This window comes from Castor canadensis, chromosome 19, assembly GCF_047511655.1.
Source record: "Castor canadensis chromosome 19, mCasCan1.hap1v2, whole genome shotgun sequence".
Classification (NCBI taxonomy): domain Eukaryota; kingdom Metazoa; phylum Chordata; class Mammalia; order Rodentia; family Castoridae; genus Castor; species Castor canadensis.
In genome coordinates, this window is record NC_133404.1 from 7427448 (window position 1) to 7452452 (window position 25005).

Here is a 25005-nt window from a genome sequence, read left to right on the forward strand (position 1 = left end):
AATAACCTTTCTAATAAAAACTTGAACAAGAAATTCAGAGGTACACACTTAGGTAGCAGACAAACTTACTTATTTTGACAGAAAGGGAACATTTGTAGTTATTAAGTAGAATAGCAGAGTGGCAGGGAGTGGTTCTGTCATCCTTATATTGCAAATAAATTTCATAGTTAGCTTTATTCCACATTACTCTTATGGATATGGATGGAACTGTGGGGTTTTTTTTCATAAGGAAATTAAACATATTGAATGCTTTGAAGACTTTACCATAAATCATACAACACCTCAGAGAATTCTAATTTATTAACTCGGGCTGGGCATGGATGTGTATGTATTTGTGTTATGTATGTGTTTGTGTGTGTGTGTTTATTTTTGTTTTTTAAGGCTCTATAACTTTTTTGGAAGCAATCTCAAATTTACAAAAAATTTGCAATTACAAACTGCAAAATTTTATGGTCCATTTGAGAATAAGTTGCTGAGATGGTGGCCTGTCACCTCCAAGTGTATTAGTTATGACACTCTACATAAGCACCAAGCAGCCTTAACTACCCAGAGTTTGCCTCATTTCAGTAATGTCCTTTAGCGTAAAAGGGTCTTGTTTAGAATCTTTTGACCCATATATTTGTCTTGTGTGCCTCAATCTTAGTTCCCTAATTTGACTTTCACTTCCTGAGGGATTTTTTATTTTTGTGGCATTGGGGTTTGAACTTGGGGCTTTGTATTTGCTAGGCAGGCACCCTGCCACTTTAACCATGGCCCCAGCCCTTATTTACTTTTAGTTATTTTTCAGATGGGGTCTTGCACTTTTTGCTTGGGGTGGCCTCAGACTACAATCCTCCTACCTATGGCCTCTTGTATAGCTGGAATTACAGGTATGAAGCACCACCCCTGGCTTGTTGGTTAAGATGAAATCATGCTAACTTTTTGCTTAGGCTGACCTTGAACCGAAATCTTCACCATCTCTGTCTCCAGAGTAGCTGGGATTATAGGTATGAGCCAATGTTCCTGGCTTCATGAGGGAATTGTGGAGATTATAGAACAGCTGTTGTATTACTGGCCATTTAGAGTTCTGTTTATGAAGAATGTATTCAAATCTTTGTCTTTATTAATTGAATTACTTGTTAAGTATTTTTTATATATTTTGGCGGTGAGTTTCTTGTGTGTTTTACATCTGTTTTCTCCCAGTGTATGCCTTATCTGTTTCTTAATGATACCCAATCAAGGAACTGCTGCTTTTCTATTCCTAACTTACTAGAAGAGTTTTTATCATGAATGCCTTTGTTGAATTTTGTCAGATTTTTTTCTGCATCTATTGAAATTATTGTTTTTTAAAATTCTGTTAATATATTGCTTGAATTTTGAATGTTAGGCCACTTTGAATTACTGTGATAAGCCCTGGTTGATCATGGTATGTTCTCCTTCTAATATATTGCTGGTTTTGATTGACTGATTTTGTTAAGAATATTTGGGTCTGTAGTAGAATATCTGATAATTTTCTTTTTTAAAACAACTTCGTGATTTCACAAAACAGGTTGAAGATGTCTTTCCTACTCTTATTTTCTGAATGAGTTTGTGTAAGCTTGATTTTTTTGTTTTTTGTTTTTTCCTTAAATGTTGGATAGAATTCATTCGTGCAGACATTTGAGCCTAGAATTTTCTTTATTGGAGTATTTACAACACACTTAGTATATCTTGGGCTTTTCAGGTTTTATTTTATTTTGAGTCAGTTTTGGTAAGGGGTATGTTTCTGGGAATTGACCCATTTGTTCCACATTGTCCAATGTATTAGGGGATGTTTATAATGTCTCCTTATCTAACTTTTGTCCATAAGGTCTGGTATGGTAGTCTCCCTTTCATTTCTGATATTGGTAGCTTCTCTTCTCTTGTTTTGTTCTCTCCTTATTAGACTGTGTTTATAAAACTTTTAAAAATAATTTTAGTGATCAGCTTCTAAAAATAATAATTTTATTGAAGTATAATTCACATACCAAGCAATTTACCCTTTTACAGTGCAATTCATTGACTTTGTGTATTTACAGAGTTGTACAGCAATCACTTTGGTCAGTTTCAGAATACTTTCATTGTCCCAAAAGGAACTCCATACATCTGTTTTTCCGGACTCCCCTGTCAGCACTGTGCGACTATAGGGACGCGTCTGTTGTGGGCATCTTGTTTATGATGCACAGACCATCTGATGTTTGGTCCTTTGGCTAACTGCCATCTGAATACACTGCATTTCATTTACGGATTCATCAATGATGGACATTTGGGTTGTTTTCACTTCTTAACTGTTGTAAATAAAGCTGGAATTAACATTCATGTACAAGTTTTTGTGTGGACGTATTTTCATTTCTTTCATGTAGATACCTCAGAGTGGAGTTGTTGGATCACATGATAACTCTGTGTTTCACCTTTTGAGAAATTGCCAGACCATCTTTTCAGAGCACTAAACAGGGAGCCAGCTTTTGTCCTTGTTAATTTTTTGCATCGTTTGTCTGTTTTCCATTTTATTGATTTATGCTCTTTATTTTCTTCCTTCTAAGTCATTTGGGCTCACTGTGCTTATAAGTAGAACTTTACTTCATCAATTCTGTAGTTTTCTGTTTTTAAATGTAAATATTAAAGCTAAATGTTTTCCTCCAAGCACTCTTTTAGCTGTCCCACAAATTTGGATGTTTTTATTGTTCATCTCAAAGTAATTTCTAATTTAAAGATGTAGAAGTGTGCAGTTTTCTTAGATAAGCTTCTGTTATTGATTTCACTGTGCTCAGAGAACATCTCATAATAGTTTAGTCTTAAATTTTGTTGAGACTTATTTTATGCCCCATATATGTGCTGTTTTAGTGAACCTACCATGTGCACCTGAGAAAAATGTATGTTCTGCAGTCTTTGGGTGTAAAGTTGTGAAATGTTACGTCAACAGGTCAAACTGGGCTGCCTCCTTTTTTTCTTTGCATCAGGGTTTAGTGGAAAATGTAGCACACTCATTCACATACTTACTTGTCTGCAGATGCTTTTGCTGTACAGCAGAAGAGTTCCGTGGTCCATAACCCCAAACACGGATTAGATAACCCTTTACAGATAAAGTTTGCTGACCTTTACTCTGAATCTTTTATGCCCTTACCAAATTGTTTGGGTCTAGCTGTTCTCTGGTTTCTAGCAGAAGATTAAAACTCCAACCAGATTTGTGATTTTTAAATTTTTCACCAGTTTTGTCAGTCTTTGCTTGGTATAATTTGGAACTCTTATTATTGGACACATGTATATTTATAATTGTTCTGTCTTCCTGACAAATTGATCCTTTAAACATTATGTTTATTAAACAGTATCTTCACCTTTGGTAGTACTCTTTGTCTTGAAGTCTACTTCTGGTAATAAACTGTGGTGTCACCTTTTTAAATCCCTTCCCTTTCAGTGTATCTTTTTCTATATATTTAAACTGTATGTCTTTTAGATAACAGATGGTTGAGTCTTGCTTCTTTGCATATTTTGACAATCTCTGCTTTATGCTAGACCCTTGGTTCATTTATTTTTCTCTGATTGCTTTAAGAATCTACCACTCTTCTGGCAGATGGACCATGATGTGCTGTGTTGAAATTTTCTTCTCATTTCTTACTTTTGGAACTTGTCAAGCTTAGTGCTGTACATTTATAATTCTTGTCAAATTTGGCATTTTTGATTATTATTTTTCAAATAGTTTTTATACTCTAATTATGTATATTTAGCTAAGTCTCCTAAAATTATCCTCAGCTCACCAGTGCTCTGTCCACTTTTATCCCATTTCAGTTCTGTGTTCCATGTTGGATAATTTCTTTTGCCATATCTCCAAGTCATTAATCTTATTTTTTTTTTTTGCAATGTCTAATCTGTTAATTCCATCTAATTATTTTTTATCTCAGACCTTATAGTTTTTATCTCTAGAAGTTTGACTTGACTTGGGTCTTTTTATATCTTTTGTGTCTCTACATCTAATTTTCATCTTTTTCTCTTCCTTCTTGAACATCTGGGATCTAGTTGTAATAACTTTATATACCCCTTCACCAGTTCTTTCATCTTTTTCAGTTTGAGGTTGATGTCAGCTGAATTTTCTTCTCATTATGGTTCATATTTTGCTCCATCTTTTCTGTATTTTGTCTTGGCGTGCTGGCCATTGCGAATTTTACTTTGGTAGATGTTGAATATTTTTGCATTTCTGTAAATATTCTTGGGCTTTGTTTTGGGATGCACTTGAAGTTTCTTGCAACAGTTTGATTCTTTAGAATTTTGCCTTTAAGATTTATTATGTAGGAACAGGACAATAGCCTTTAAACTAGGGTTAACTTTTCCCTTCTATTGAGGCAGCACCTGCTTGATGTCCTGTGAATTATAAGGTTTCCCACTCTGTTTGGTATGAATGTGCACTGATGGGCCTGTGTGAGCCTGGTGGACTGTTCCTTCCATTCTTTTGTGGTGGTTCCTTCTCTGATTGATACTAGTTTTTACATTAAACATTCATGTGTGTTTTTAAGGCAATTTGAGGCTATTATGAATGGAATTGTTTTCCTGATTTCTTTCTCAGCCTATTCATGGTTAGTATATAAGAGTTACTGATTTTTGTGTACTGATTTTTAACCTGCTGCATTGCTGAAAGCGGTTACCGATTTGGAAATTTTTTGGTGGAATTTTTAGGGCCTTGTAAGTATAGGATCATATCATTTGAGAATAGGGATAATTTGACTCCCTCTTTGAATCCCTTTTATTTCTTACAGCTCTGGCTAGGAATTCTAGTACTGTATTGAATAAGAGTGGGGAGAGTGGACACATAGAGGAAATGGTTTCAGTTTTGTCCATTTAGTGTGATGTTGGCTCTAGTTTTGTCATACACGGCTTTTATTATGTTGTGGTACCTTCCTTCTGCTCCTAGTTTCTTCAAAGCTTTTATCATGAAGGGTGTTAATTTTGTCAAAGGCCTTTTCTGTATCTAGTGAGGGGATCATGGGCTTTTATCCTGATTCTGTTTATGTGTTATATTACATTTACAGATTTGCATATGTTGAACCATCTTTGCATCCCTTCAGTGAAACCAACTTGATCATAATGTATGATCTTTTTAATGTGTTTTTGAATTTGGTTTACAAGAATTTTATTAAGTATTTTTGCATTTATGTTCATCAAAATAATTACTCTATAATTTTCTCTTTTTTTGTTGTCATGTCCTTGTCTGGTTTTGGTATCAGGGTAATACTGGCTTTATAAAGAATGAATTTGGTAATGTTCCTTACATTTGGGAAGTTTTATGTTATTTTTCTGCCATTTTTTTTCTTCTACTTTCATTCTTGCATTCCAGTTTCATATACTTTAGGTATTTTGACGTTTTTTTCAAAAGTTACTGTCCATTTCTTCATCATTTTTCTCTCTGTTCTTCAGATTTGATGACTTCTATAGGTCTATATTCAAACTTGCTGACTCTTCTGTGGTGTCTAATATGTTATTAAATCCTTTCAGAGACTTTCTTATCTCAGGTCTTGTGTTTTTAAGTCCTAGATTTGCACTGGTTTTTTGTTTTATTAATTTTATTTCTCTACTGAGATTTCTTATCTGTTCAATCATTACTGATGTCTTTCTTTTACATCCTTGACCATCGATATAATAACTGCTTTTAAATTCTTGTGTACTAATTATAGCTCATTTCCGGACTGGTCTTCCTTTGATTGTATTTTACATCTTCTTGATTCATTACGTGTGTGTTATAATGGTTCTCAAATTTTTTATCTTATGGTCCCTTTTACTTTTAAAAATCATTGGGGCTTCCCATAGAGCTTTTGTTTATATGGGTCATATCTATTGATATTTATTGTATTAGAAATTAAAACTGAGGAAGATTTAAATATTTGCTTAATTCATTTCAAAATAAAACCAGTTGTTACATAAATAACATCTTAATAAGAATAAGTGTCTTCCAGAAAAAAAGAAACCTAATGAGAACAGTAATACCGTTTTTATTTTTAGCTTGATATCTGCTTAATAGAAGACTGCTAGGTTCTTATTTCTGTTCCAGCATGTTTCAATTGGTTAGACTGAAGGGTATGAAGACAACACAGCATCACACAGATAGATAGCTGGGAAGGAAGGGGTCTTTAGTAGCCCACTGACATAACTGTGAGCACTCTTCTCCTTCTACGTTCAAACCTGACACGCAGTACTAACTAAAGGTTATTTGCAGCACAAAATCTGAAACCATATCAATGAACTTTCATACTCTTCTATTAAAATCCGCGGGTCTATATTACACTTTGAATAGATCTTTTATTATTTTTGTTTGTTTGTTTGTTTTGGTGGGTTGGGGTTTGAACCCAGGGCTTCACACTTGCAAAGCAGGTGCTCTAGCACTTGAGACACATCTCCAGTCCATTTTGCTCTGGTTATTTTGGAAATGGGGTCTCACAAGCTATTTGCCTGGGGCTGACTGCAAACTGTGTTCTCAGCCTCCCAAGTAGCTACTGTTTTGTGACATCTTGTTCATTTAGAAAATGATAATTTACTGAGTTTCAGATTCAGATACCTCTGTCATTATCAGAGAGCCACTCTCATTAACATCGGCGCTCATTTCATTAGGAGAGTCTTTGTAGCTCATCATCATGGATGCAAGCATTTGAGATTCTTCTGTTTTGTTTTTGAGACAGAATCTTACCATGTAGCTGAAGCTGGTGTCGAAATCACTGTCCCTTAGTCTCCCTAGTGCTGGGATTACAGGTGTGTGCCACTATGCCCAGCTGGATATTAGAGTTCTAATTCTTAGTTAAGAGCTCAGATTTTGTCCTGACAGTGTATACTTTTAGTTGTTTTCTCAGAATTGGCAGGCTCACTTTATTTTCAATAAAATGTCTGCCAAAACAAAAATGTCTGTCAGTTGTTCTTGGGAGAAAGATGGTGTTTCATGAAAAAAGTGGTTGCTTCAGTGTGTAGAGCAAACCATCACGGGAGTGCTTTCCTCAAGACAGACATCATGCTTTGGTATACAGTAGAAGTACTTGCCGAAACCTCACAAAAATTGTCACACAGTATATTCAAGACAAGGAATTTGTAATTCTTGCTTCTTCATGAAGATGTTCTTGAGTGAAGGGGTGTGCTTGTTGTTAACTGAGCATGTGGCTAGGAAGAGCACAACGTGGCTAGTCCAGTTTGGTGCTGTGGTCTTGGTGTGTGCCACAGCAGCAGTTGTACACCCCATCGTACAACTGTGTGCTGCCAAGCAGTAAGTAGAGCTCCTCAGGGTGGGGGGGCTGGGAAGCTCAGTGGTGAAGCGCTTGCCCAGCATATGCAAAGCCCTGGTTTGCTCTCCAGCACCACCACTGCCAAAAGAAGAGGATCCTTCAGTGATTAGTTTGTGCTAACACCGGATAAATGGAAGCCCTTAACAGTCACGCTGACAGCTGAGTCTTTTGTTTGACAAGCTTCTGGATGTGGGCTATGCTACGGCCATCATTTCACTAGTATTTTCTTCAGCAGGCCTTCCACAGTGTCGTCTTTTCAACCTTCACCTTTATCATAGTAGCACTCACCTTTATTAATCTCTGCACACTAAGGTGTGATAACTTAGGGTGCTTCAGTGGCCTGCTCTAGCTTGAAAAGCTAACTGAACTGCTTTTGAACTCATCACGTCCATGCTTAAAATTTTCTCTAAATTCTGAATGATTGTATTCAAAATGACTCTCACTGCCCTTCCCTAAGAATATTGAGGTAAATTATTAGCAGCCATGAAACCAAGAGAAAGATCTCTTTTATCAGTTTTCATTCCTTCTTCATGCTTTCACAAAGTGCTAGCTAGAGTAGATTCCTCTTTTCAAAATTAGAGAACTCGTAGCAGTTACATCTTTTTCACCATCTTTAGACATAGGTATTACAGCTGTAGGTTGAAAACATGAGTCACCTTTGTTTTAAAATAAAAATCATTTTAGAGAAGTTTTAAAATGTATAACAGTTTTCAAAGTTTTTTCAAATGTTGTCACCAATAAGACCACAAAGGGTACTTGTGTTTCCTTGCAGGCATAAGGAAATCTTTGGGGTTTCAAACTCTACTTTATTGGACAATAATAAATGTAATATTTATTACAGCATTTGTATGTATAAGAACACAAACTACTGTACTATACCGAGAACAAACTGAGCACACCTATGTTTATACCTACCTAAAGTTTTTAGGAACGATAGCAATAAAAAATATATATATATATATATTCTGTTGTCCATCAGAATGGTGAGTTCCTCAAAAACTCCATTACACACTCATGGGAAAATGAGAGAACGATGGGCAAGCACTGTCTAAATGCTGCTGTGAAAATAACTCTTTTCCTGGGGCTCTCAGGGATGTCTGGACCATGTTTTGAGAACCACCAGTCTAGTACTTGTTGATGATACTGTAGAGACATTGAAGAATACATTCTAGAAATTGTGGGTTATATTCCTATTAAGAACATTTAAGTTTTTGTTTTAGCAGGCAGTTAATGTGGCTAAGCCCATATTCCCAACTCTGCCTCCTCTGTTTAGTTCTTTTATCCTAATAGGTGACTTAGAGTCCCCTCATATGTGCCTAATGCAGGGCTCTGCCATTTTCAAGTGGAGTTTATATGCAGAGTTTGCCATTCTCCCTCTGTGGTTCTCTCTTCTCTGGAACTGTTTAGTTCCACAAATAGTGTTTTCTTCAACCAATAAAACTGCAGGTTTTTACTTATAGTGCCAGCTTTTCAATTGGCTTTTATCCTCATGGGGAATCTGCAAATGCTCCAGGTGAAAAGGGGAGCTGTGTGCTGGACTCATTTCCATGTGTGTCCCTCCCTTACAGATGGCTCCTCAAGTGCTACCTGTTTGGGTGAATCTCCGATGTATTTAAACAGTTGCTGTCTATATTTTAACCAGGTTTATCGTTTTAGCAGGAGGATAAGTCTGATACACGCTGTTCCCTCAGGGCCATAAGCAGGAATCCTGAGACCCAGAATTGAATGTATTACTTCATATGTGCTCTGACTAGTACAAAGTTGGGTTATTATCTCCCTAAATAATGTCTTAATTAATGCTACTTAATATTGCATTAGATTTTTGGCAGTCATATCCACTGCTGGCAAGAATTACACTTGGAAACATCCAAAGTCTCCCCTGCCTCCGCCATTTGGATTGCCTGCTTTTAAACCTCATCTCTTTCATCTGGTACTAATGCAGTATGTCTTTGTTTTTAAAGTAGAACACAGTACCTCATTTATCCTTATTTAAATGAGGTACTAATGCAGTATTTCTTTGTTTTTAAAGCAGAACACTGTACCTCATTTATGCTTATTTAATTTGAGTCTGTTTTCCCTACCACTGAAGCCTCCTGAATCTTTTAAGTCTTTTTCTGTTCACTTTTCTTTCAACTTTATATTATTAGAGGACCCTGTGTTGTGTTGCTATTTTGTAATAGCATCACCACTGCTCTTCCTGATAGTAAGTAGTAAAAAGTTAGGGGGTCACTTAAAGTTAGGTTTTATTATCCTCACCAAATAATAATTTTACCTTTATTATCAGTTACTTGAGAAAATACGTAAAACCCAAAAGATACTGTGAGCTTAGTTATACTTTTAAATGCTTTTTCATCATTCACAGTAATTTACACATATGAAAGATTATTGAATTCATATATCTGGAACAATTCCTCATATTCTTATGGATTCATGCTCCTTGCAAGAATTCAGACCCAGTGGTCAGAAACCACTAGTCACTCCACAGCATACTATTATAACAATGACTTCTTTTTGTTTTTATATTTTGGCAGCATTGGGGTTTCGTGCTTATGCTCTTTCCTCTTGAGCCACCCCACCAGCCCTTATTTTTTAATTAACTTTTTATTTGGAAATAATTTCAACCTTACAAAAATGAATTTAAAAAATAGAATACAGTGAGTGTGTACATAAATACATACAGTTTTCTCTGACCTGTTTCATGGTAAATAACATTGTGGGCCTTTACCCCTAAATACTTCTGTGTGTGTTTTACTAAGAGTGGAAATATTCTCTTATGCAATCAAAGTACAGCTATATTTTATATCCTAATTTTGTCATTCAAATCCTAACTTCAATTTCTATATTTAATATACCAATTTTATTAGTTAGCCTAATATTAATTATAATATAGAATCCCCTTAGGCTCAAATATTGCTTGTAGTTGTCATGTCTCTTTAGCCTTAGTGTCTTGGCTGTGGTAAGGGGGTGGCTTTGGCTCTTTGTTCTTATTTGGCCTCAGTCTAGGCAGTCCTTTCTGGACCTCAGAGTGCTCCTCCTCTATTCCCACCCTCCATCTAGGGCAGTCAGACTTTACCTTTCTGTCTTGGTGATGGGTGGAAGTTTGATGGCTTAAAAAAAAAATGAGGTGGAAGGTAAACAAAGACTAGAAATATATGTTGCAACTAGGGGAGGGATTTTAAGTAAAATAAATTCTGTGTGGTTCTCTCCATTTGTAAATTTGGCTTTAGGTTTTTTTTAGAATCAATTCGTATTGGAAAACAAGATCAGTGCCATGATTTAGTGTCCCGAAGGTAAAACAAACTAATTGCACATGGGAAGCATCATTTGGAGTGGTATCAAGATCAGAGAGATATGTGTCCCTTGAGTCCTTATAAAGAGGACACTATTGATTGACTTCCTCAACAATACCTTTGCTATAAATAGGACTGTAGCTCCATAGGCCTGTCCTTAGAGTGCTCCTCAATGTGGGCCAGTTGCCTAATATTAAGAGCATTTCCACAATGGTCAGAAATTAATTTTTTTTGTCTGCAGACTGGCCATTTAGTTATGGAACACTTCTTCCAACAGTTTTTATCAGAAGAGGAAGGAGTGGAGTTGAAGCGGGTGGTGTATGTGGAATGCTCTCAGTCTTCTGAGTCTCTGCAAGATAACTAGAGCCTAGGATAAAGACTACTTGTCCAGAATATAGTTGGTGGATTGTGTGGTCTCAGGAGCTTCTCAACTGCACATCTACAAGAACTGAATTTTGGTTTGTTTTCTGTTAGTATTTCAACTACATTATTTTAAATGTCACAAATTTTTTAAACCCCTTACTCTCAGACCTTGACCTTTCCTTCTACTTCTAAACTTGCTGTATTCTTTCTTACTCTACAAAAGCAAAAACAAACAACCCAACTTACCTACATGTTAAAGAGAACTGCAATCCTTTCCTTGTCTAATGGTGATCTCTCCACCTGTTCTCTGGAGCCTGCCATCCCCTGCTTCCTTTTCTGTAACCTTTAAAAGAACTCTTCATCTTCCTGGCATCCTTTTTTCCTCCCTAGCTATCACCCTTTTGTCCTCCCTTGCTAGGCTAAGTTTGAAAAAGTAGCTTACATTTTCTATTTTTGCTTTATTTCCTATTCTTTCATTTAAAAATTATATATCAATTTATGTAAATATATGTAACATTATGTAGAAATAAAACAGAAGACACATTCTTACCACCAACTGTAAGAGTAATATTAAATACAGTGGAAAGCACTGAGGTGCTCTGCCTTGAATGCCTTTTCTTCCCTCTCATCAGCCGGGTGTGATGGTACACTGCTGTAATCTCAGTGACTGGGAGGCGGGAGGAGCCCAAGTTCAGAGCCAGCTCCAGAGACACTATCTCAAAAACAAAATACAAAACAAAAGGGCCAAGGGTGTGGCTCAAATGGTAGGGAGCTTGCCTAATGTGCACAGGCTCTGGATTCAGTCATTAGTACTGCAAAAAAGAAAAGGAACCATTACCCTAAATTTGATGGCTGTCATTCCATTTTCCCTTTCACTGTGTTCCTACAGATCCCTAAACAGTGTGCAGTGAGCTTTTCCACTTGAATAGTAGTCGAGTTTATAGGTGTGCCGGATGTCGGTCCTTGCAGCCTTTGAACAGCAGGCTTTGTGACCGACCGGCCCGGTGCATCTCCTGCCGCAAACCACACAAATGTTAGCATTTGTAAGTGTTTGTGGAACACTAATGTGGATTTTTATTTTCTATGTATTTTAAAACTTCACATCAGTAGCATACTATTTGTGTTGTTAGTTCTGCGTTTGTGAGATTCATCTGTATTAATGCAGGTAACTTTTATCATTTGTGTTTTATTGATGTGCAGTATTCGATTATATGAATAGACCACACGTTACCCATTTTCCTAAGAGTGGATGGTTATGTAGGTGGTCTATAATTTCTTGCTTACAAATAATGTTGCCATGATTATATATGTCTCCCTGTAGGTTAGTGATTCACTAGAGAAATAGCCTTCGTTGAAATCACTCAGTTATAGGTCTCTTCAGCTTCCCAGTACCTGGCAAACTGTTTTCCCAGAGGTTACACCTTTTATGTTTCCCAGCAGACTTAAACACCTTTAAGTGACTTCTGTTGTGTTCTGGAGGTGGATGGTGAGGATGGTTGCTCAAGTGGTATCTGTCTGATGGCAGGGAATTATGTTCTTTTACCTAGTGTGCCCTCTTAGTGGGTACAGCTTATTTTGTCTCCATTTTGGCATTTTATTAGCAGATCAGCTATGCATTTATAATTCTGCAATTAAGATCAGGGTTGCCAAATGAATATCAGTTTAGGAAAATTTATGAAGATACTACATTTTGTTTCTGATTTTTCTTTTGAAAATTCAGTAGTGTAGAAAAGTCAAACAAACTTTATGGAGTTACTTGTATACAACTGGGACTGAATTTATGGGCTGCCCTCTAACTTGCTGAAAAGCTGAAGATTGACAACCTCTTTCATACTGCATTATCTAGCTTGGCTTTTAACTCCAAGAGAACTGTGTTCACAAATTGATGCTCTTTTCCTTGGGGGTTGGTATAGAAGCATTAAATTGTACTAAAATATTCATATGTGAGTGCATTTAGCTGAAAGCAATTGATGTGCTATCCCCAAGAGGATGGAGGGAAATGCTGCGTGGATCTACAGTCCAGAAAGACCCTAAGCATGCTTCTTAGGGTAATTACATGGCCTGGGTCGTCAGAGTCCACCGTGAGCTTAAAGTGACAAGAAGAAGTTGCAGAACTTAGCAACTACGGTTTGGACATAAATTATTCCATGGTATAATTTAATTGCCAAAAATTAGGTGTTCTAATTATATCTCGTTTGTTTTCTTAGCTAATTTTTAACAGACTGATTTTGCTAAATGTATTCCAGAGGCTTGATGTCAATGACATTTTATCCATTATCGTTTTTGTTATATAAAATTAAATTTTTTTAAAGTTTTTAAAACTTTTTAAATTTTTAAGAATTCTTTTCTGCATATGTATTATAGCTGTTTAAAAGCGTGCCCCCGATATGATAAATTGACATGTCTTGTAGGAAGTCAGTGTAAATTAACAGCTGCCATGAAAATCAATGAGAGTAGACCGCTGTAGCTGTCATGGTAGGCCAGCTTGAAAGGCATAAAACTGCTAAATCCCTATTCTGAAAAACCAACCCTGCATTGTTTTGGGTTGTTTGTATAAAAACAAGTTATTTTGTCATGTTTTTTCAGGTATGATAAATATGCATACGAGTCTCAAAAGAACATGAGACTCTGTGCAAGGTGGAAATGTGTGTCCCACAGATAATGAGTCTTTTACATGTGTAATTCAATCCATGTATTCACTTCAGGACCAAAGATGTACAAAAGACATATGAACAACACAGTTTAACTCTTAAGTTAATATTAACCCAGCTTAGTCTGAGAGGGAACTTGGGAAATGGGTCAGAACAGGAGGTGGCTTTGTCCGGTTTCCTTGAAAGAAGCTGGATTACTTTAGAGGTAATGCATAGTAAAGTTATTATTTTCCACTGGCATTACCATTTTACACAGTAGTAGCTCTAACCCAGTTCTTCTAACTTTAGATGGTGCTTAAAGGAGGTTATGAGTAAAGTGGACTGAGCGTCACAACCCAGGTTGCTTTTTAAAAATATGTAAACTTTTTAAGGACAGTTTTAGATTTACAGGAAAACTGTGAAGATAATGCAGAGAATTCCTATAACTATTACACTCACTTCTCTGTTGTTATTATTGCATATGAACTATTTATTTTTGACCATTATCAAAACCATAAGATCCTAGAATTAAGTTTTTTGAAAATGGAAAATTCTGTGAAGGTTTCTGTCAAGTTGATAATTTTCTAATGGCTTTTTATTGTGGGGAACCATAGCATAAAATTGGCTGTTTTAACCTTGTTTAAATGTACAATTCAGTAACGTTAATTATATCCACAGTGTTGTGCAACAACCACCGCTATTTCTGCAACTTTTTGTCACCGCAGACAAAAACTCTGCACTTACCAGGCAATAAGTAACTCCTTATTTTCTGAACCACTGCTAATCACTGACCTACTGTTGTCTCGTCAGTTGGCCTGTTCTAGATATTTTATATAGGTGGAATCATGCAGTGCTTGTGTTTTTATGACAGGCCTATTTCACTTAGCTTAGTTTCAGATTTCATCCATATTATACTTTGTGTCAGAACTTCATTTCTTCTTATGGCTGAGTAATATTCCAGTTCATAGATATTTGGTTTATCCATTTGTCTGTTGACTGACACTGGAGTTGTTTACTTTGACCTTTTGGCCATCAAGAACAATGCTGTCATGAACATTCACATACAAGTATCTGTTTGTGTCTCTGTTGTAAGTTCTTCTAGGTATAAGCTCAGGAGTCCAATTGCTGGGTCATACAGGAATTCCATGTGTCACTTGTGGGAAATCTCTAGAATCTTTTCCTCTGGTTGCTTTGTTGCTCTAATGGGTTTCTCTCCATAGGAGTTATCTCAGTAATGTCAGTTAAACATCAAGAAAGACTGTGTAAGCAGTGGCCGAGCTCAGTAATTCTGGGCAAGAGGAAGCTTGGTAAGCAGGAAGAATTCTACTTGGGAGACCTGGGCTCTAGTGCCACCTGCTTCCTGTGGCTGAGATTTTTTTCCATTCACTAAAATAAAAAGATTACATAGATGATCACAGAGTTTCCCTACAGCTACAAAATTCCACATAGATTTATGTTATTTAGCATATTTTGACTTGGATCAATTAAGAAAGTCACCGATAAAAATTTTGATAGTCAAAATAAGCTTTGCTAAGGTGCAAAGCTTTGTAATAGACTTGATTACATGTGAAGTCTGTTATGCACATATCCAAATATGTCGGTGTGAGTCAACCATGTGAAACAGTGGCCAATATGCAGCACTTGTACTTGCCTTTCCATAATTTCAGGTGTACTTGAAGTATATTTTCCCAAAATGGAAACTGTGATCTAATTAGGTAAATGAAAACCATGTAATCTTAAATATTAAGATTACATTTTGGCGTGAAAATATTCTCTGAAGAAGACCTGTTTCCAGTGCTATTTATCCTATATAAATGAAATCTGCAATTAAAAAACAGTACTAAAAGAACCAGGGCTGAAGTTTCACTTTTTCTGATTTATACTTAAACTTTTGAGTTGTATATCACAATAAAATTAGTATTGTTTTTATAAAAATGTTATCTATGAGCGGGCCATGGTGGCTCATGTCATAATCCTAGCTACTTTGGGAGGCAGAGGTCAGGCTGGTTCAAGGACAGCTCAGGCAAAAAGTTCATGAGATCCCATCTCAACCAATAAAAAGCAAAGCTGGGCTTGGTGGTACATGCCTATCATCCCAGCCAAGCAGGAAGTATAAATAGAAGGATCGCAGTCCAGGCCAGCTCCAACATAAACATGAGACCCTGTCCCAAAAATAACTAAACCAGAAAGAGCTGAAAGTGTGGCTCGAGGGGCAGAGTGCCTGCTTAGCAAGCCATGAAGAGTCCACTGATGTGGAAAGTCTTCAGGGCGAGAGGAGGACTGCTGCTTTTTCTTCTAGTAGATCTTCTGGCTTTGCTTCTAGACATTTACTTTTAACAGTTATTTGGAAGCAGATGTTGACTTCATTGAAAGCCAGGTCAAAATCTTTAAGGAGTATTAGCTAGTTTCCAGTATAGGTTTCATAAATTGAAACAAGCATCATCAACAAAAAAGGACAAAAAATAACTTGAGAGTCTTGCCTCTTCAAAGTCAGTCTCCATGATGGCCTTGCAGCTGCTGATGTCAGCATTAGAGGCGTTCTGACTGACATGCGTGCAGTTGAAGAGGGCAGGTGAGCCCAAGGGTGTGGCTTTGGCCTTTATGATAAGGCTATTTCCAGTAACGTAGGATAAAAGCTAACTGACAGTATTTAAAATATATATACATATACATATGTGTGTACAAATAAGCTGGCCCATATCTGATCTTATTTTTTGAGGGTTTTTCTCTAAGATGAATGTATTTTCTGGAATTTAGTAGACTGTGGACTGAAGTTAAAGCACATTGCCAGTACTGTAGTGATACTGAAAAGTGGTCTCGTAGACAGAGTGCTGAGTTTAGAGTCAGAGAACTCGGGAGAAGAAGCCTGCCTTTTGCCAGGTGTGATGATGCATGTCCATGATCACAGCAACTCTGGTGGCAGAAGCAGGAAGATCAAAGTCTGAGGCTGGCCAAGCAAAAAATACAGGACGCTATATGAAAAGTAAAACTAAACAAAAACAAGCACAAAGGGCTGGGGTGTGTTCAAGGGACAGAGTGCCTGCCCAGCAAGCATGAGGGCCTGAGTTCAAGTCCCAGTACCACAAGAAAAAGCCTGATTTTTAAGAGGTAGAATGGAGTTGCCAAGGGGTCAGGAATTGGAGAGAGGTTGGTAAGAGGGCACAGAGTTTCAGTGCACAGGGTTAATAAAATTTGGGGAGTCTAATGTATAGAATGATAATGCTCTCTGAGGTTTGGAGCCTCTTCCAAAAAGAAGAGTCTTAAACACAATTTGGAAAATAGAGGAAATGGTTTGGCCTTTGAAATGAGCAGCAGGATGAAATACAGCGATATTAATGCACAGGAGGCTCACGATAATTAGAAAATATAGTTCAGTTAATCTACTCCTCGGAGTCATTCATTATTCGCAGTGATAGATTCCTAACTGGGCATTCGTCCTCCACATGCGTGGCCACTGCTGTCCAAGGCCATTCTCTAGTCCACAAGTAAAGGAGTCCGAGGAAGTACTTGACATTCTCTAAACTCTTGTCTTGTGCCAGGCAGCTTAGGGTATTGTTTCTGAACACACTCAGCTGGCTGTGTGCACTCCAGTTTAGTAAAGAACTACTTATATCATGTGCTTTAAATTTTTTTTCTTTGAAGAAATGCAGTTTTTCATGTCCCTTCCCCAACTCTCTCAGAAAGGGAGACCATTGTTAGAAAGGAAATTCAAAACCTAATTTTTTTTTTTAGAGTAGAAACAATATTGACTTGGTGCTTGTGCTTTGAATGCTCTAAATTTAAACACCCTGCTCCTGTCTGTATTTCATGTAAGCAGAAAGTAAATGTTTAATTCTTTCCATTCTGCATTGTTTAAAGTAAAGCAGATCTGAAGTTGTTGCAGGGAGAATCCTGTTCTAATTCTAGAAAAAAATGAGTGTATGAATTTGTATTATAAACTCATATAATTATCTTCTATCCATTTATCTTTTAATATGGCTAACTTGATGTGTCTTGGTTCCTGCATCTGGGGTGTATATTCCTATGCAAAAATTGTGTTAGAGATTTGTGAAGATATTCACCCAGCCTTACAGCAGCACTGTTTAGTAATTTGGACAGAAATTCTAACTTAGCTCACTAACTTTCTATCATCCTTTCTCATATGCATCTAAGGTTGTAACTATTTTCTTGTCATTTTAGCCACATCCTACACATTGTGATAGGCTCTGCCTTTTTTATTGCTTTCTTTCCAGTATTTTTAAATTTCCATTTTCATTTTTTGAGTCAGATTCTTTAGGTAGTTGTTTTGATAATTGTGTGTGTGTGTTCTTTTTTTTTTCTCTCTTTTGCAGTACTGGGGATAGAGCTGAGGGCTCCTCTCCCACTTGAGCCATGCCCCCAGCCCTTTGGTTTGTATTTTGTTTTTGAGATAGGGTCTCACCAATTTTGTCTGGATCGCAAAGGAACTCATGATCCTCCTGCCTCTGCCTGCTGTGTAGTTGGGATTACAGACGTGCACCACCATGCCCTCCCTGAGAACTAAAGGGTTTTGAGGATAGATATTTCAGGCCTTTCTAGAGTGTTAAGAAAAAATATAACTTACTAAAGAACAAATTTGATAGCTGGAGAATTGCTGTTCAGAGTGGAAAGTTACTGTGTTAAGCCATTGAAGCTTTCACCTGTTTTTGGTTTTCCCACAGTGGTCTACATTACTGCACCTGATGGCTTTTCACTGTCTATTTGTCAGTCTCTGCTGGCTGCGCTTGTCTCAGCTGCTGCCTCTGATGCTCGGCAGTGATGTCATGCTGTTGACTGTCATTTTTGGTTCCCTCTCCCTGAGTTTATAACCAGCCTTCTTCTGAGCTAATCCGAGACTTCCCTGCTGTGTCTCGATCTGAGGGCAGTGCTGTGGGAGAGCAGGTGAGAGGCTCCTCTTTAGTTTGTTCTGTGATTCAGGGCCGTATGTAGCTGTGTTGAGGTTTTAGTATTAAAATTAGTCGCCTGTTTCCTTTAGCTTAATTGACTACTAAAACATTTCAATTCAGTATGTTGCTTACACCCTGGCGATGTTTATGCTGAGTATCTCTGACTTAGACTGCTATGTGAAGCTAAAATCGCAGTGTGCAAACGGGAGCAGCTTTCCCCTGAGCCTCTCAAGCAGCTTCCTGGGAGAATTCCAGATCTCCTGCACAAGTTTTGGGTAGTGCAGGAGTGGTATCAGTGCACACTTTCTGAAGAAAGGAGCCAAATCCTGGCCATCTTCAGAGAGGGCTCCAACCCTGCTGAGCCCTCCCTCCGGTTGGTTAGATTTCTGTAAAAGTTGTAAGATTCATCCCGGTAGTCCTTACGTTTCTCAGACTACAGTTTTGTCCTCATGTTAGAACCATTAAAAAGCCTGCCTTGTCTGAAGGACTGAGGAACAAAGGGATAGAATGCAAAAGTAGGCTCCTGTTTCCCAGAGGATAAAGATAACCATCTCTGCTGGGCACGGTGGCTTACACCTGTAATTCCAGCTAGTTGGGAAGCAGAGATCAGGAGGATTGCAGTTCCAGGCCAGATCAGGCAAAAAGTTACTGAGACCCCCATCTTAACCAACAAGGCAGGTATGGTGGTTCAGATCTTTAATCTTGGCTAGCTGTGTATGTGTGGGGGTGGGCACAGATAGGATGATTGCAGTCCAAGGCCAGTCCTGGGTGAAAAATGACTGAAGCAAAAGGGCTGGAGGCATGTAGTAACAGGTACAAGGCCCTGAGTTTAAACTCCAGTACCTCTAAAAAAGAGAAAAGATACTACCCCTGAGCTGCTTCCTGCCACCAAAGCCCTTTTCACCTCCTGGTGGCAGGTATAGGAAGCAAGGGGGCACAAGAGACCTTGGCTGTCTCACACAGGTATCCCGTTTCCTTTCTTATGACCCTGCTTACCCTGTGTTGTTGGGAGCTTCTTGAGGACAGGGCATAGAGAAGTAGTCATCTTCATGTTACCTGTAAGGCGCAGCAACAGTCAGACCACTAACACCGTGTTGTTCCTGTGTGGTACACTTACAGAATTATGCTCTTTGCACCATGGGGTGGGGGGGTCTGGTTGCCGAACACTTGTACTTCACACGACTCCACACACTTCACGGGACTCCTGCATGGAAATTATAAAGTTCCCCTCTCTCCAGGCCCTGCGCTCCCATCTGTTAGAATATTATTGTAATTAAAATGTGGGTTAGTTATGACCAATATGAGTGGTCCCTTCGCCCAGAGGTCCTCAGCTGTACATGGTGGTCCTGAGATCACCTTAGGACCCTGCTGGCCATGCAGTGGAATGAGGGAATCACTATCTGAACAACCCATGGGACGTGCATCGTGTGTCTTGGGAAACCAGGTCTTCTGAGGGCTGAAGCAACAGTTACCCTATGAAGTAAGAATAATTATAACCCCAGTTTTCCAGAAGAGCAGTGAGGCACAGAGAGATTACATGACTGGTTATTAGCTGGCAGAGCCAAGCAGCGAGGCTCAGGAACCTGGGCTCTTCCCCATGGCAAGGCTGTCAGGCAGCGGCAGATAGCCATCTGCAAGGTCATTGCTGTGTCCATCACAGTCCTGAGCTCTTTGGATGAGTCAAGCAATAGTGTGGCTTTGTGCTGTACCCCAGTACCCCTGGTCCTCGTCCCTTTCCTGTGACTTGACTTCTTCCCAACAGCTCCCATTCTTGCTTCAGACTGACCAACCCATCCTGCTCCCAGCCATGGGGTGGGTTCTCTCTCCCCTAGATTTCCTACCTTGCAAAAGCTACCAGGACCAGCTCCAGCCTACCCCACCTTCTTTTGGCGTCTGGTCTTTTCTTTCATCTCACCTCTTTTTGAACCCTTAATTGCCGTTCTGACCTCCAACATCTTCTCTCATTTTCTCCCCTGCTTACTCTACTGATTTAGAAGGAGAGTGCCTTGGGGCAGGGATTGCCTTGTTAGTTGCGAAGCTCCATAAATTAGCATCTGTAGAGAGCTTTGTACATAGTAATTATTATTGCTGAAATACAGAAAGGCTTTCTGAACCATGAGGGGATGCATCCTAGGATGTTGGCCTAATTGTCTGCACATGTTTTTATAAATGGAAGAAGAGAACCTCTCTTCCTGCCCGAGAGCCGGGGCCTCAGCTCAGCAAATCCCAGACTCCTGGGTTCTTAACTTCACACTTTTACTTTTATCAGAGAACCATGTGTGTGCACAACAGCCAAAGTCCCTTGGTCAGAAAGGTGGGCATGCTCCTGGAGCACCTGCTTTGGTCAGCTTTGGCCCAGAGTCTGCTTTTGATTAAGCTCAGTGGAATTTATTTAGAGAGGCAGGAAGTTTCAAGTAGACTTATTTATGTTATGTTTATATTTACTGCCAGAGCAAACCCACGTTTTTATTAGCAGTTCGTGATGCAAATGGAGCTTTTAAGACTTGCTGAATTTTAATGTAGCCATGTATGTCAGAAAGACTCATTTATAGGACTATTGATCTTTTCCAGTCTTGCTTTGAGAACATACCTCTGGAAGAGTAGGCAGGCAGAGTGGTTAGCGAGGTGCTCTATTTGTCTGTCTAAATAGCTTGCTTTACAATCCTTAGATTGGAATTGTTGGCCTTGTTTTCCTGAGTATGAGCTTTATTAAGTATATTTTGACTGACAATTTAATGATTGTCCCTTTATGAACGAATTGCTACTCAGAATAAATTGAAATGATTTAAAAGTTATTAATTGAAGTTCCCTATAAATCTTAAACAGAAAATAGTGGTATTTATTTAAAGAAAAAACTTGTTTGCCTCTCTCATGAGTATCCCTGTCTGAGATGATATAGTGACAGGGCTGTTACATTGTCCAGCTTTGCATGGTCACGGTGCGGTGGATACATTCAGAATAGAACCACGGAGCATTAGCCCGGTTGTAGGTGGAGCCCACTTGGGGGTCTAGGTTGTTTCACTTCCCTAGGTCACGTAAAGGTGTCCTGCTGCTTTGAAGCAGTTGTCACTGTACCTTTAAAGACCATGCTGGACATAGTCCCAGGACTCAGGATGCAGAAGAGCTGCGGTGGGGGGAGGGGGGTCTCTTCTCCTGCTGTTCCTCAGCTGTGGCTGCTCTTAGAGTATCTGACTATTCTTCTGTTTGGGGGAAACTGAGACCCCTCAAGAGGAAAATTGACTTGTATGTGGCCATATGCACTGAGGTGCTATGAAAAAATCCTAACATGAAGAGGCAAGAACGTTATTCCTAGAGAGATCCTAATTGAAATACTATCTTGTGGAGTGAGCAGTTATCCAATTAGATCATAAGCAGTGCAGGAAGCAAGGAGGGACCACCTGACGTGGTCATTGGCTTTGAAGTCTCTGCCCTGTAATAAAACTAAGTGTGACAGAGCTATCTTCAGTGCTTTCTCCATCCTATTCATGTTGAAGAAAGACGTTATTGCCAGTTGTGACAAAACTGTAGTGTCACTATGGTCACATGGAGGGCACACCTCCTACCCAAGCCAGGACATGCCAGTTCAGTTTATGTGTGGGAAAGGATTTCAGTGAAAGCTTTAATTATACCTACTAGACAGAATGGAGCATCTGAGCTCTTTTAATTAAGCACTTGTTAAGTCAGTCTTCCATGATGATAGCAAGTTTTAATTTTCAAACATAGGCACTTTAAATTTTAGATAAGAAGACAAAACAGTAGACAGCCAGTTGTTGGAGGAGGCAGAGGGACAGGAGGAGGTACAAATATTATCATAAACATTACCAAGAAACTACAGAGTGGGAGCCCTTTTGTTAGGAGCTGGAAATTCTCAGCCAGTGCTTTTGAGAAGTTATTGTTTTTATTTAGGGAGATTTTGTGTGTGTGTGTGTGTGTGTGTGTGTGTGTGTGTGTGTGTGTGTGTAGAACCTTGTGACACTAATTTGTGTTTATGGTTTTTGTAAATATGAAGTTAAATAAAAATATCCTTGTTACCATTTTTATAAATGTCCTTTCATGAAAAGGCAAATAACTAGGTGAAAATCTACTTGAAGATGTTGTAATGTATGTGTTACATGTTAATATACAATGTGTGCATATTGTAAATGGTTGATATCCAAGTGAGTGCCACTGACTGACAAAAAGGCTAGCTCTCTGGAAATTGGGAGATTAGTTGTGGGATGCAGACAGCTGCTGTAGGATGCTTGGCACCGTGTTTGGTACACAGTCGTCCCCGTTATGCACATGTGTGTGGTCATCCCACCACCTCCACAGGAAGTCACTGGAAAAAGACAACTTGGTTAAGAAGACTGGGGGAGAAGGAAAGCATAATTTAAGTAATACTTATTGCATCTGTTTCATTTCACACTTCTTTTGCCTAAGACTTAAATTGCTAGTAGCAAACACTTTGGAAGGTGTTACAGAATATAAATATGCATTGGACATTAGATCAAGGGCAAACACAACAAGGGGATTGGACTATGATCACATGATAAAGCAAGAGCACACTTGGGAGGTATGAGGATAGGTAAGACACCCAAAAAACTAGATAGCATTTGTTGCCCTCAACGCAGAGAAACTAATGTAGATATTTTAAAGCGACAGACACCAATAGGAGAAGGGGACCAGGAACCAGAGAAAAGGTTAGTTCGAGAAGAATTAATTTAGAAGGTAACACACATGCACAGGAAAGCAATGCAAGTCAACGCCCAGTACAGCTATCCTTATCTCAACTAGCAGAAACCCTTGGTCCTTCCTATTATTGCTTATACTCTCTCTTCAACAAAATTAGATAAAGGGGCAAAATAGTTTTTGCCTGGTAGCAAGGGGGTGAGGGGGAGAGGGAGAGGGCAGGGGTGAGGTAAAGGAGGGGATGGGGGTGGGGGGGGAGAGGGAAATGACCCAAACATTGTATGCACATATGAATAAAAGAAAAAAAAAGAATATAAATATGCATTAATAATGTAGTCTCTCTTGTTTTAGGAACTTTATATTGCTATTGGAATATCTGGAGCCATCCAACATTTAGCTGGGATGAAAGACAGCAAGGTAATTGTACGCAGTGATCGTGGCGATAAGAGAAAGTTTTCACCTTTTACGTTGGGTCTCACTGAATGTTTCCATGTAGTTAGGGTGGACAGTCAAATCTTTCACATTAGCACAGACGTGGGACTGAACAAATGGAAGCTGCTGTGTCCTGCCTAAAGACGTTCTGTTGGTAGCAGGGGCATTGTGGGTCAGGGTGCCTGGACCTAAGCTGCAGCTCTACCACTCACTTACTGCAGGGTGGGCCCTGTCTGTAACTCAGGGTTTTTTGTCTGCCAAGCGCTCTTGCTCTGACAATCTATGGGTAGAAAATGTGAGGCTTAAGTGACTCGGTGAGGTTCTGGTCATCTAACTGGTTTCTGAGGTGTCAAATTCTCTGTTCACTCTGATTCCCTAAAGCCCCACCTTCATGTATCAGCAGGACCCCTGTCTGCATCGTTACCAAGGTGTGGCTGACGTATCAGGCCATCTTAATACCTTGGTAATGAAAAGCAATGGATAGACAAAGCGCTTGGTTTTAACTCACTACTTGGACCACATCTGGAAGCCCTGTGTAATGACTCCATGAACATATATTCAGGATATGACACATTAATTCATGCATAACAGGGTACAGTTCGAATTATGAACTTACCTTTCACGAAGTCAGAGATGCCTTTGACACGCCTGTGTTTATCCATTCAGATGGAAGCTTGATAAAAAAGATAATAAAACTTTTAACAGGCTTAACTTCTAACTTGAAGAAATGCATGCACTACTTCTTTGTAGCTTTGAAATGAATTGGTTCAAAACCAGTCAGATTTCACAGTTGGATGGCAGGTTTCTTTCCTGAGCTCTGAAAACAGCAGTGCCAATGGGGAAAATGTGATTTATGCATTAAGGGAAAAAAAACTCCAATACCATCAGCCTTAAAATATGTTTTCAGCTAGACCAGTTCAGACATATCTAGAATTCTGCTTCTCTAAAATAAAAGATTTTGCATGCCAAAGAAGATCCTGGTGAAAATTCTCCTCCCTTGACAACAGGACTTAGATGGGTTGTGAAGGAGATGAAACCAACTTGGTAATGAATGTCAAAGCAAGACCAGTGTTGGGAGACAGTCCATGAGAATAAACTTCAAGCCAAGACTGTCTCTCTATCCAGTTGATAAGTATTTATTAAGTATACTTCTTACACTAGATGCTGGGATGCTTAAGTAAAAACAACATAGCCTTTGTCATCACTGTCTTGTGTGGCAGAGAGGCAATTTCTAGTTGTAATTTCAGTTGAATTCTAAAATGGATAGTAGAATGGCTTAAGTCTGACAGGTGCATTGCCTACAAGCTGCAGTTTTAACTAGCATCATAGTATAGTTGAAAGAATGCAAGATTTGATTGTTTATATCAAATGAGTCAATAGAATGAAAGCACTTTTTGAACTACATACATAATAATATGGTTGGATACAATTTGCTCATTTAAAAAACTCTGTTAAGGAGGAAGAGCTT

General features: G+C 38.6%; 1 protein-coding gene across 3 annotated transcripts in view; it reads left to right on the forward strand.

The window, feature by feature from the left end:
* Etfa (electron transfer flavoprotein subunit alpha) overlaps window positions 1-25005 on the forward strand; it is a 64434-nt gene that overhangs the window by 31995 nt on the left and 7434 nt on the right. Inside the window, exons 10-11 of one of the 3 annotated variants that reach the window (XM_074061593.1) lie at window positions 777-869; window positions 2037-15471. In XM_074061593.1, the coding sequence (XP_073917694.1) occupies window positions 777-857 (81 nt within the window). In that variant the 3' untranslated portion in view covers window positions 858-869; window positions 2037-15471. Of the gene's footprint in view, window positions 1-776; window positions 15472-23456; window positions 23523-25005 lie in introns of those variants that run through there. The other 2 variants (XM_074061591.1, XM_074061592.1) reach the window with 2 other exon arrangements.